This window comes from Battus philenor, unplaced genomic scaffold, assembly GCF_028537555.1.
Source record: "Battus philenor isolate CCGP_79_NKW_IND1 unplaced genomic scaffold, ilBatPhil1.0.hap1 SCAF_27, whole genome shotgun sequence".
In the NCBI taxonomy this organism is placed as follows: Eukaryota; Metazoa; Arthropoda; class Insecta; order Lepidoptera; family Papilionidae; genus Battus; species Battus philenor.
Genome location: NW_027181690.1, coordinates 9,162,470 through 9,176,905, shown reverse-complemented (window position 1 = coordinate 9,176,905; position 14,436 = coordinate 9,162,470). Strand labels below are relative to the sequence as shown.

General features: G+C 32.4%; 2 protein-coding genes across 3 annotated transcripts in view; one reads left to right on the top strand and one right to left on the bottom strand.

Moving 5' to 3' along the window:
- Window positions 1-1,304, top strand: part of LOC137925472 (facilitated trehalose transporter Tret1-like) — a 32,300-nt gene extending 30,996 nt beyond the window's left edge. The window contains exon 8 of the mRNA XM_068768919.1: window positions 372-1,304. Within this exon, the coding sequence (XP_068625020.1) occupies window positions 372-635 (264 nt within the window). The 3' untranslated portion in view covers window positions 636-1,304. The remainder of the gene's footprint in view (window positions 1-371) is intronic.
- Window positions 1,305-7,954: 6,650 nt separating this feature from the next.
- Window positions 7,955-14,436, bottom strand: part of LOC137925445 (protein CASC3-like) — a 31,460-nt gene continuing 24,978 nt past the window's right edge. For both annotated transcript variants that reach the window (XM_068768884.1, XM_068768885.1), the window contains exons 15-18: window positions 13,374-13,466; window positions 12,241-12,371; window positions 11,399-11,484; window positions 7,955-8,493 (exon numbers count right to left, since the gene is read on the bottom strand). In XM_068768884.1, coding sequence (XP_068624985.1) covers window positions 8,297-8,493; window positions 11,399-11,484; window positions 12,241-12,371; window positions 13,374-13,466 — 507 coding nt within the window. In that variant the 3' untranslated portion in view covers window positions 7,955-8,296. The remainder of the gene's footprint in view (window positions 8,494-11,398; window positions 11,485-12,240; window positions 12,372-13,373; window positions 13,467-14,436) is intronic.

The following is a 14,436-nucleotide window of genomic DNA, read 5'->3' as shown; positions in this document are numbered from 1 at the left end:
TTATATAAAATGATCACTCTGAAATATGTATCATTTTTATTGAAATGCGAAAGGCCAATAACACCTGTCATTAGAAAGTCTATTGTGACAGATTGTAAATAATAATTAAATATTGTACATAGTAATTCGAATTTTAAAATGGAATCTAATCTTTTACTTACTATATTATCATTAAGTTATTTATTGACAGCCAATAGCCTATGTGTTTACTCCTTGAATAGAATTTTAGCACTAATTACTGTTGGTGAAACTTTTCAAATATATTGAACAGTAATTCTAAAGCATTAAAGATTAAATAAACTCTTAATTCTATAATTCCAAATAATTTGTTAGATACTTTTATGTTGTTTTAATAAGATGTGCTCTTTCAGCTTCGAGGGACAGTGGCAACACTCATAATGGCGATATCCCTTGGTACTGACTTCGCGTTACTGAAGCTGTTTTCACCTTTAAACGCCTGGATTGGATACCACTCAACCTTCTGGGTATTCAGTTTCATCTGTCTATCGAACGTATTCTACCTCATCTTCTGCGTTCCGGAGACAAAAATGAGAAGTCTAGAAGACATCTATTCAGATCTAGAAGGGAAGAAGAGAAAGAAGGAAGAGAAAGTGGTGGAAACTAACCACGTCTGAAATGCCAGAGATGATTTTCGAATTAATATTACGTGATTTTATTGAAAATCATTTAATGATTTTACTTGCTCATGATTATTTAGTTTTAAGAACTACCTTAACTATATAGTGAATGTGTTTAGTGGCGTAAATTAATTTTGAAAATTGATTGTTAAATGTATAACAATACATCCGAAACCTTAATAGTATTAGTTACGTTATTTACTTAGTATGTTTTATATAAACTAATATTGACTTTGAAGTCAAACCTTTAGATTTTGTCCCAAAAGATGTGCCATGTACATTAATCCAGATTAATAATCTCCACATAGATTATCAAGTCACAAATACCTAAATGTTGTTCTCGCCATAAATACCTTAGATTTAAATATACTTAATTTTTTTATAAGTAGTAACCAATATTCTAGTAAACATGTATTTAATAAAAAAAATAAAACACTGAACTTTTGTCCTCAGCCGAAATTATAAAAAAAAATTACTTAAAGCGTTGCCATTTATATTCTCTAGTCAGTATTAGCAGAAATCACAATATTTTTGGAATAAAAGAATTGGCATTCGAATTAATCCCCTGATACAATTTCTCGTTTAATATAATCAAATGTTTATTTAATTTTAATAATGAAATGTCGAGAATTTCGAATAATACAGAGCATCATATTATTTATAATCTGTTAATTTTCCTTTAAAATTAAGCCGCGTAAAGTGACAGCATTTATGTCAAATGGCACACATGTCTATATTATTGTTTTTAATGTAAGACAACGGTTAAAATTATTTTTATATAACTGCAATTGTAAATATTAAATGTAAGCAGCTATCAACAAATCAAGATTTTTGATAATAAATATTATCAAAACTGAACATTCTCTTTGATTAACCTACGGAAGTTTAATACGTCTTTCAAATATAAATCACAACTGACAACTGAAAATAAAAAAATAATAAATAAACTGCGCCATTTATGAACACGTCATTATCGTTTCAAGTAATACATTGCGAAAGTGGATTTAAACCAGTGATTCCCAAAGTGGTCTATATCGACCCCTAGGGGTGTATGACAACCATATTTGGAGGTCCATGAAATGAAAATGGAGGTCCACGAGTAAATCCCAACACTGATAGTACCTACTTACTTACATCATTCTATCTTATAATATCAAAACATTTACATTATTTATAAAAGTACCTATGAAGTAAAAAACTTATTATATATGTTTATAAAATCGTGTAAGTTGTAGGATGTTGGTATTCGCTTTGTGGTCGCAATACATTTTGAACTTGTAAAAACCTGAGAGTCGCAGTCTCAGAGCTTCGCTACCTTGCACTGACTTGTTCAATTCGTCACTCTATAAATACGAATGTGGGACAAACAAATAAATTTACAGGAAATCAATATCAGTTAAGTAGGGGGTCTACCCAACACGGAAAAACATGGCAAGGGGTCTACAACACAAAAAATTTGGGGAACTCTGATTAAAACAAACGAAAGAGACAGTGTATTATATTGAAAGTATGTATCGTGTGTATATTGAGTGTGTTTTGTAGTGTTTGATTAGCCATTCCAGTTATATATAGTATAAAAAGCCAAGCGGTAGAGGACTGAAACTTGCGATCGTAGTTCGCGGGTTCGATTCCCGGAATACTTAATTCACACGGTGCATTAATTATATAGGATAGCCACCGCTCAAAAGCAATTTTCCAAAAGATGAGCAGAAGCATCCTCTACGTACCATAACACCACACTGCGATCTCCAAACCATAAATATCTTTGGGAAAACCTGTGCCTTGCAGTTGGCATTTATACTCATATTATATAGTACATGTAGGTATATAAAAAGTTTTGTTTTTAATGTTTTTTTAGGTAAAATTGGTCATGTATACTTGAATACTACTTCAAAATTAAAAAAAAGAATTCTTTGCTAATCATTTAGGTACAATACACTATTAACATTCACTTTCATGAATAGGAGTCAGTTTAATAATAACGTTTTAGGTTTGTAAGGGACTTTTAAAAATTTTATATTTTTTTTTACAATTTTTAAATTCACTGCGGAGTTAGTGAACAAAAGTAAAAGATTAAAATTAAAACTTATAATGATAAAGCTCAATCAGGTGTTACTTTATTTAATGAGTTCAAATGAGGTCGTTATTAGGGGACTGTATCGAGGACTAATCTGCAATGAACTGCGTGAAACATGAGCGACAATTGTAATTAACGAAGTTGTGCCACAAAGTAAGGAAGTAAGCCTGGCCATTCATACGACCTCATTTACATGACCAAGCAGCAATAAGCTCATTTTGGGTGGGGTGCCTTACTCAAGTCAATCCAGCTCCTTAGAAATCCCAACAGGCCTTTGATGATACCGGCTATCATGTGGCTGCTACCCCTTGGACACCAATGTAGAGCACAAGTCTCGTCCTCTTCCAGACTTGCCCTACTCAAAAGACTATCTGTAACAGCTACAGTAAAAAACCACGACCAGTTAAGACCCCTGCGACCAGATGGAGACGGGGAAGCGACAGCCGGTGCAGGGTATTACAGAGCCAGCAGCTTATGGTAGGCATTGCCTCTTGTTTGCCGGCACTCCTTTCTCGTCCATTGTTCAGTGTTGACTCCTATAGTAGTAGAGATCTGGCTTTACCCAGTGCAATGAGGCTCTGGGCCGTAAATGACCCTGCTGAAGACTCTCCTGACGAGTGCATCAGCAAGATGGCTGTCTCTGGAGCCACTGTCCCTTTTATCCACTGTAATATTAAAAGGTTGTTATTTCTTACCTGCGGACGTCTAACATTAGTAATGATGTTCAATGCTGGACATAGGCCAAAATAGATTTCTAATAAGAGCAGTAATATGCTGAGATCCACGTCCGACGACCTTCACAAGATCATCCATGGTCAAATCCAAAATATCTTTACAATCATTTAAGCGATGGATAGATTTGTGCTCGATGGAAACCTCATTTTTTATTTAAGTCACAGATAACAAATACATTGAAGGGATAAATAAAACACAGAGCTTTAGCAGATTTACTTAATTTAATAAATAACCGGCGTAGTTTACAAAAAGCATTATTTTTTTTTTTCATTTTATTACAAAATATCCTTTGAATCCCATACAATAAATGTCAACAGGGCTTTTTGCCATTTATAATAATTTATTGGATCTCTTATTGGAGATTTTAAATATACTATTAATTAAAAATGGTTCAGTTCAACACCGTGGTACTTAAATAAAGACTAGTCATAAACAACATTTTTTTTCCTCTTTTCTTTAAACATGTACTGATCGAAAAATAGGTTGTCCCAAAATTAAGGTAAGGTGTTAATTTGCCGCCATTTTCCTGTAAATGATTGTCAGCTCTGAAAAAAGGTTTGACAGCCACACGGGAGACAAAATTTTGAGACAACCTATTCACAAAAGGAAATAAAAATAAAATATCTTAACCATTGTTACACTGGAATAAGTTACCCATATACATAATTTTAAAGTTGATAGTAGGATTATATAAGGAAAAATAATAATATTTCTGATAATCATTGTGCCATGAAATACAGTTAACAATGTTAAATAAAATTTCTTCAGCTGTATATAACAAAAATATCTCTTTAAAATATAAACGAATAGGTGAGCAAACAATTATTGTGTGGAGGAAGGTCAAGCATATGTCAATATTTAGCAAATTGGCACACGAGATTTTTCTTCGTACATTAAAAACATTTTAACGTTAATAAGAAGCATCTATGTTATTAATAACTTGGCTATCTATGGCGTCAAAGAAATTTTTACAATACGAGGGTAGTTTGAAATTAAAAATACCTCTCAAAAAAGAAAATCTGTTCAAAAAAATTAATAATTATTATTTATTCACAAATAGAACACATGTGTATGGCTATCAACGCCATTCAATTTCACATTAAGCAAATTTTCCACAAAATATACACAAAGAGAAAAAGCCATAGCGATTTTGCTGAGCAAACATTTATAAAATAAAGCATTTGAGATCCTCGAGTTAAGTAACTAATGAAAAACTCAAGAATATATGGACTAAAATAAAACCAACTACATATTAAACGAATAGGCGGATGCATATTTACCTGAAAGTCAAGGGTTCGCTAAATATAGAAAGAGTTTTTGTATAGAAAAATTACGAGATGCTAAAGGGAAAGTTAGACAATAGAAAATAGAAAGTTCACTTTAAAAGATATGAATGCTTATGTAATCTCGGCAGGTATTTTAAGAGTAAATAATACTACTAAAGTTTAAGGAAGATATTTTTAAGCCTAGAAAATATTTGATTAGTTCATGGCTAGTTTGGAGGCTTTTACCTTTACAAAAAAAATATTTATTTTTAAGCAGGTCAAGATTACTTAATCCTATTTTCAAAGGATTATATTTTTAAACAATGGAAAAAATTCATTTTCATTTTTGTCCCAAAACAGTGGCAGTTTCCGACCCTTATGAGTGGGTTTAATTAATTATGGACTCTCAAAAAATAATAAAAAAAAATATTAATATATTTTTATTTTCTGCAAACCCAAAAGGAATCAAGAAGTATTCTCTATACTTTCCCATACAAAGTTATGTTCAGGCAAATATTCATCTTTCTATCCGATCTATAGTTTTAAGCAAAACATTATCAATTAAAATTTAATATTTAATTTGAATTTCTTGACCAAATAAATTATTACAACATATAAACATGCTCTTTTCTCAGACCAAAGACCAAAAAATTAAGTTTTTATAATATGTAACTGATAGTATTTTTTTTTTAATCTTCTTTTTCCAATTTAATAAAAATATTTTTATCAAGGTCCCACAGTGTACTTTAGTTTAGATGTGAAAAATAAAACCCAATTACTTGCACAAAATAATGCAATAGTCTATAACAAGGTGCTTACGATTGTAATATTGTGTACTATTTTACTTCAATATTGTCCTTAAAATACAATACACTACAACAGATTTCCTATATGAAAAAAAAATTGGTGTCGCCACGTATAAAATACTTACTGATTACCCAGATATAAACTTTGATGCATATTTACCTAAAGTCGACAGTTGGTTTAATATGGAAAGCACTTATATATTGAATCACGGGATTTCATATTGGTAAATTTATTGCCATGTTAAAAGGTGTAAAATTGCAGATTTATGATTTTACCATTTTATTTATATATAAGCAAGGCTTTTGTTAGGGCATAATGGGCCATGCAGTGCCTTTAAATAAAATAACGGAATTATCGAAAATTTGCCATGAAAACTGAAAAAAAAAATTATAATTATTTTGGTTACCTTGACAAAAAATGGCTTTTTATGGCTCAAATTTCTTAAAATTTAAATTGAAAAAATCTTTTTTCTCAAAACACAGTGTCAAAGGCATTGCATGCACGGCATTTGGGATACAAAAAATAATAAACTAGAAATTTTTAAAATCTGCTTGCTCCAAAAAGAAGTTAGTAAAAATTCCTGTGTATATATTTATATGATATATACAAATAATTATACCAAATTAATATAAGTGAGTGACACAACACTTTTATTTTATTTATTGAATTGTGAAACCATTATTAAAGACTATATATAAAACTTTAGGCAAATATGCATCGAGCCATCTCTGTTCATTACCCAATTTTGATTTAAATCTAATATAATTTATGATCTCATTATATGATATATAATGATTAATAACATTTATTCCTAATATGGTTACAACATTGACACAACATTGCAACACTGATTTCGAATACAGTCTCAAACAGTACGAGTTGATAGAATATGGTACATTCACCCATTACATCCAACTTTTTTTTTACAAGATCTTGAAGTAACACAATTCACCAAGTAGAATAAATACTTTTTTAATGATTTTTTTGTACTAGGATGAATTTATAAAACATAAATCTATGCATCAATAAAATAAAATTTGTCGAATAATATAGCCCCTGGTATACATAACTAAATAAACAGGGAGTCGGTTTATGCCCATAGACATTTACTCACTTGGTTTACGTCTCGGCATATTTAATTTATGCGGTATACTCGATTTATTTCAATAAAGTTCTAAAATTAAATTTTCAAATTAAAGTTTTTTTTTATTAATTGGTAATAACTTGTCAATTCTTTTGCATCATACTTTATCTTATACGATTTAAAGTTACACATGGATATTTTAATCATTTTAGCATGCTTTTATAACCATATCAATCTTGTAAAAAAAGAGCTGGCCTGTTTATCCAATACCGTCCATTTTAAACGTCACCAAGTTTGACATCCGTCAATTTGACAGCTACCATAGACAGTACCATAAAGAACTTCATAGTATTTCAACAATTGAATATTATCTGTATAAAGAGATTACTCTATATAATTGATTAGAGACAGAATTAAAATCTTAGGATTAATTGAATATTTTAAATACACATTCATTAGAACTTTACACAGCCGAATAGTTATTTGAAAAATTTTCTAAGTAACAATACTGGGAAGATGATCACACGTCTATCTTTTTATAACCTGATTATCAATAATTTCTCACAATTATTTTTACGTTAAAAACTTTTTCTAGATCATACAAGCCGTATCGAACTTGTGCGCTTTTTATGTCAACCATAGACAAAATTTGTAACCCGATTTTTTTCAAAATGTGCTCAATGATTTTTAAAAGAAGTATATATTAAAATGTTTGGATAATTATCATTAAGTACAAACGAAAATGAGTTTAGTGTGAAAATATAGTATATTTTTAATTAATTAATCATAAAGAAATATAATAGAAGTAGGCAAAAAAATTATTAAGTGTGCAATCAAGTTTTCGCTGTTTGTCAATAGATGGCGCACATAGTAAACAATCCAGTAACTTCCCTCAACCTTGATTATGTCACCAGTACGCCTAATAGGGGGCCAGGGTTGCCACTTGAGAACCTTACGGGTATAACAACTCGGCTCCACGAGTGACGTACCCCGCCCACTGCCACTTCAGACGAACGGTTCTTAGAGCTACGTCGGTGATTTTTTTTCAACGAAACCGAGCATAGCTTCCTCGATTGTTCTCTGGGTGATCTTTAGCTTAGATGTATAGTTTATTCTAACACATTGGTGATTTTCTTGTGAAGTCATATACTATAATTTGTATGAAAATATGTAATTTGTGGCATATTAAGTTAATATAAAGAAAACCATGGTAGAAGCATATAACTGATTAAACAAAGTTTATGTGATGTTTTAATTGGATTTATCTCTGTACATACGAAAACAGTATTAAGTTCTGTCAGAGATATTTTAAAAAATGTAGCTGTAACTTTATATCGTATATATTACTTCGCAATATAATTTTTATATAAACAGTGGAAACTTTTTTACACACCTCGTACAATAAATACATGTTATTATTATGCATTATTACACTAGTGAGTATATATCTTTAACATTAGTTACTTTAGATGAAATAAAATGAATGTATATAGCCAAAAATGTATGACATTATACAAATATAAACAATTATATGATTATTCAATTTGGTTAAAGCTAAAATGATATTTACTATTATTGCTTTAAGTTACAGAATTGTTTGTCAAATGTGTGACCACCTTCGTATAGAAATAAATTATCTTCCACTATAATGTTTAGTCTGATAGCACTCATACCGCTTTATCCTTACCAGTCAGGCGTCCGTTGTTATGCTTTCTGGCACAGTCAATTCACTTTCTTGCACTTTCTCCTTATCTTCTACATCCTTCTGAGAATTTTCCACTGGCTTTGAATCTGACGTAGAACTAGACGTTAGACTGTTGGGTTGTGATGACTCTTTGCTTTGTGGCTCTTGAGAACTTCTGCTATCTTGTGACTTCTCTTTTGAATCTGTCGACATTGTAACATTTATTACATCTTCACCTGATACATAACATATCTTATATTGCATTTAAGTTACTACTATTCTATATAACTACACTGTATTCTCTGGATAGAGTTACAACATATTTAGTTGATAAGTAATAACGAAGTAAGAATGCGTTTAAATGCACCTATTTCTCTCTCTCTCTCTCTTTGACTAATTTATATTTTAACAATCAATCCTGAGAATTAAGGACCACAACCAAAAATATGATAAATAAAAGTCAGGATCTAAAAATACCAATTACGTTAATCATATTGTGTAATCAATTATATTAATCATGTTGTGTACATATAATGCATACCACAGACCATAATATGGATACAGATACTAAATCTTATTATGATAGAAAAAAATAGGAATTCATTTTTATTTACACATAAATAACCTATAAATTGTACAGTGAATCCGATGAGACTTTTGAATTATAATAAAAAAAATGTATTATTTTTACCTTTACTTTTGCTTTTGATTTGTAATCTTGATTGACAGAATTATAAAATATTAAATTGGAAATCTGTAGTTAGTAGTGAATGGTAAAAAATCGTTTATATTTCATTACTATTGTTGAAACCCATAACTACCCCTTTTATTTACAAAAACTCTGTCCAGCAAATAAAATACGATTTTATTTACTTTACAAATCTATATTCTACAACAAAACTACTTTGTACTACTAAAGAATCAGCCTACAGATTATATTGAATAATGCTACATTTAAGCATAACTACACTAACTACAAAATACAAATATATAAATGTAATAAAATATTAAATGAAAATGTACGAACGTGAAAACAAAATTAAACTTAAAAGTGAATCCTCCATAGTGGTGTAAATCTTGGCATTTTTATAATTTTCATCACATCTTCTGATGCAAACGCGAATTGAGCCACAGGCGTATTTTATAAGCTTGGTGCAACTTCGCCCAAAGGTAATCTTGGTAAAACAAATTATACTTATTTACATTTGTCATTAAATCAAATAGTGTATACAGGGTGTTTGGTTATAGGTGTAAAAGCTTTAAGTACTTTAATATATAGCACATTTGTTAGATTTAAACAAATAAGTCATTACTTTAACATATTACATTATTTTTTATACACATATATAGGCCAATATCTTTTGACGGTACTAAGGCTGCAGGGAGAGATAGTAAACAATAATTGATTTCAATATGTAGTATTACGAATTTGCCGCTTACGGTATATATATCCTTATAAGCTCTATCTCTTTAGCTAAGCTCAGTGTATTGCTACGAGATCAAATCAGAGATTAAGTGATCCATAGAAAAACCAAGATCACTGAAGTAACTCATATTACTCGTCTGCAAGTGGCAGTGGGCAAGGCACATATCGTGCAAAAGGTGATCATTGGGCTTAAAAATTTCTCGAGTGATGATCACGAGTAGGTAGACGCGACATCGTAGGCAACCCTACAAGGTAGACGTACGACATAATTAAGGTCTCAAAAAGATGTTTGCAGTTCAAGACCGTTCTTCGTGGCAATTTTAAGGGGAGGCATATACCGAATTTTGAAAAAAAAATGTCTTACTGTATTATCATTTCGTTATTTATTATTTAATTTACATAAAAAAAAACCTTAAAATTGATTTTAAATTTACACCTATAACCATTCACCGAGTATAAAATTTCATTAGAGATATGCTTATAATATACAAATTTTATAGCTAAGTGCAAAATCAAATTAAATCCACATACAAAAGTTAAAACGGTCCAGCGTAATAAGCTTAATTAACTAACTACGGGTATTATGCCAGTAACTCTGTAAAACCAGAAAATTAAAAGCAAAAAAATTAGGCATGTAACTTCTTAGCATTCCATGCGTTCACCGTTCTCGGGGCTGACAACCCGAGTAACAGATTTAAGAGAGACCATTTGAGGCCGCTTTGTAATGCATTAGCATTCACTTTTAATGACCAAACTCATCTCAACCAAACCAAATTTAAAACGACTCTTCCAATAGTGCTTTTAGAAGTCCATTCCGAATATGAACTATTTTCTTTTAATATGCTAAAATCCTATAAGCAGGTTATAGAAAGATTTAGCTGTTATACCACTAGCTACCTCATTCACATACTACTATAATATGAATTTATTTCTAGTTATTTAAATGACCAGGTATTAGTACTCGTTCACCTAAGTTGCATTGTATTTAGATATATTTGTTTCACAGCGAACAATGACTTCTATTTTTCTCAGCATGGCCTCAATGTATAAATTTAGTAAAAAGCTATAAATCTCCTAAGCAAAATGAATTAACTAAACTAAACATATACTCCATAGACGGCCAATTCCATAAAGGAACAAAGAGTAAATCATCATTATTTAACAGCAAAAGAGCCTCCACCAGTAGACGAAGGCCACCCCTTCCCCCCCCCATAGATTTCCGATATGACTGATTGGATGCAACCTGCATCCAAGGTTATCTGACATCCATCCCTCTTGTGGGCAGATGTCTTATCGATCCCTGGTATTCTTTCCCACAGCAGCTTCAACTTGCCAATCCGCTAGTCTATTTAAGGTATAGGACTTCCACTAGTAGACAGGCCTCCCCCATGGATTTCCAATATGACCGGTTGGATGCGGCCTGCATCCAAGGTTTTATGACAACCATCTATCTTTGGGGTAGACGTCTTATCGATCCCTGGTCTCCATTCCCACTGCAGCTCCAACTTGCCAACACTTGGATATTTCAGTTACCATCACCAGTATCCATTCACCTATGAATCTCCTTGTAGATAATTCAACCTCGTAAAAAAATCTTGTGCGTGAGTGATCGTGAGCATGCCAATAAGACCCAAAGTGAGAATCAAAGTTTCACCACCAGTAACACAATGAAAGTCACTTACCGGCGCCATGGGCGGGCCAGGGTTTCCTCACGAACATGTTTTCTACAATTCTGTCAATATTGTCCTTCTCCGTGGAATTCGGTGGCCTGAAATCAATAAGAGTTATCACAATGATCAACTTAATCCACATAGGATAATCTTGTCATCACTTGTGTACATTATGATGAAACATAAGCACAATTTGGTAGAAAATAAAATCCAATTTAACTCTCTTCTATATAACCTTTAATGTTAAACTACAAGGGATCCAAACATGCCACAATCTGAGAAGAGGTCAAAGCATTCTGGTTTTTTTTGTAATTTTTTTCACTATTTGTTTTATACAGTATTAGTGTAGTACATTCTGAAGTTTCATGAAATCAAATTCAAACTGAATGAAACTAATTTGTAGGCACTAACAGTCAGTTTCTTGTAGTATTAAAATAACCGCTTTTGCATAATAATATAAATAAGATACATTTTTTCTCTGTCCGTTTGTTCCGGCTAATCTCTGAAGTGGCTGGACTGATTTGGTGGGACTTATACTGGCAGGTATCTGGTGTAATAATGAGTAATTTAGGTTACTTTCATTTTAGAAAAATACTTGAAGGAAGAAGAAATACCAAAATAGGCTAAATATTCTTTTACAAACTTTACACGGAAGAAGTCGCGGGCATAGCTAGTATTAAAATATTTTATGTATAGTATAGGTATTTGAACGTTTTAATTTGATATGTCTTGTGGCTGAGCAGTAAAACAATAATAATTCACTACATTAACACAGAAAAGACTAACTAAATTCTTATAAAACTTGAAAGTTTTTTGTAAGTGGTGGTAGTCGATGGTGGTAGATGGACGGTCACCTGTCGGGGGCGGCGGGCGCGGCTGGCCGGACAATGGGGATGGCAGCGGTGGGGCGGCGTTGCGCCCTCGGTTGCTGAGGAGGCTCTTGTTCCGCACAATTATAGTAGGTCACTCCGCCTGCTTGTGTTGCCTTGAAGAAAAAAAATTACACATTGTATATAAATACAAAATGGGATTCCAAATCAAAGTTCACTCATACATGTTTTATGTGCGGTGAATATTAGCTGCATAAAAAAAGTTTTACACAGAAAATAACTGAAAACTTTAATTACCTAATAATTAGGAATTGCTACACATTAACCCTTCAGTCTGACAATACACAAATAGTCTAGTCAAATCTGACTATAGATAAAGTTTCTGGTAGTAAACTGTTTCAAAATAGCGTTTGTTACTTGACAATATTAACCTTGCTCTTACTTAGAGTGACTTTCTTTTAATTACAAGTGAATCAATCCTTGCGACAACTATTGTTTCGATAGCCAAGATATACAAGATTGTACTTACTAATTTTAATAGAAATTTTTATATAAAACATGTAAAAAGCGCACCAAAACTGGTTTTATAAAACATATACACTACATTCAATAAAAATTGTGATTAAAATGAAATCGAAAATTCATCAACATTTCAAATGTACAGCATCCACTACTGGAGAGGTCTAGATAAATTTTAAATAAGATCGGTTGCATACAGCATCTAGCGTTGTCATGCACCGTCGATACTACTATCGAAATTATGTATATATTTACAATCACATGGGAAGCAGCCGATGACTGTGTTTGGCACTAATCGGTGTAACATAACTCCTGAAGATGCCCCATGGAGGGGTGAAACACGTGTTGATTAATTTGGCGGTGGCGGTTGTGTGATTCGCATAGTTTGCCGCATACGCATTTATCAACGGGCTGGCGGGCGGTGCACTTTATTGCACGACTACCACTGCATGTGCGGAAGTGGCTAAATATTGGTCCTTTTCTTACTTAGGACACAGGTTGACATCCTACTCCGCACTTGCCATCCCATGGTCTCCTCTCCAGACCCTTATGGTAGCTTGATCAACATAAACTTGTAGCTTATGAGATATCTCATGTTAAACATTTTAAATATTATGGGTAGATAGATAAACACTTACATAGTTGTGATGTTGGTACATATGTTGCGGGTACGAGCCGGGTGGCTGCGCATACATAGCAGCACCGCCGAACACCGGTCCACTACCGCTTTGCTGTAAAATATCATTACTGCATGTCAGTCGTCCTGTTTTAACTATGAATAATCAATATATAAAAATAAATATTTCTATAACACAAAATTTACGGTTTTTTTAATTAATGATAGTGAAATATGGATGTTCGAGATTGCTACAAAAATTCGACTGCCCCTCTGATTTATTTTTGGACATTGAAAATACAAATCTTCGTACAAAATATTTTTTTTCCTGGGAGTACTTGAATTGCCGTAGTCTTCGGAGACATAAGCATGTCTGAAAAAGTCCGAAGAACTATATAAAGGCTGTTAGTGAAACTGTAGATTTCTCTGTTTTTTTTTATTATTTTGACCTCGTTTTCGAGGCTCCTGTTCCTTTATAGTGAGTATGGAATTGACAATTTTTTATTTAATGGAATCAGGCGTTACCTCGCGGAAGTCCATCCTAAGTAACAGAGTCTCTGTGTTTGGCACTAATCGGTGTAATATAACTCCTGTAGTTGCCCCGTGGAGGGGTGAAACACGTGTTGAGTGATTTGGCGGTGACGGTTGTGTGATTCGCATTGTTTGCCGCATACGCATTTATCAGCGAGCTGGCGGGCGGTGCATTTTATTGCACGACTACCACTGCATGTGCGGAAGTGGCTAAATATTGGTCCTTTTCTTACTTAACAATTTTTTCATTTTTACTTTGTCAGCATCTCCTTACAATCAAACTCTCATATCTTTTTTTTATGCATCACAACATCTTTAATTCCTTACCATTCTATTTCTCCTTCCACCCATCGCCTTTCTTCCTTCTTCCTTCTACACATTTACAAAATATCAGTGTTTATTTATTTTTGTATCGCAATAGACTGCTATATTGGCGGTGCGTTGTATTTACCTAAATGATGTGAGCTGTATCATATTTATCACCATCACGCTTATTAAAAACACTACACAGGCTATTTCTCTGGCGTAACATCACATATAGGGTGTCTCATAAG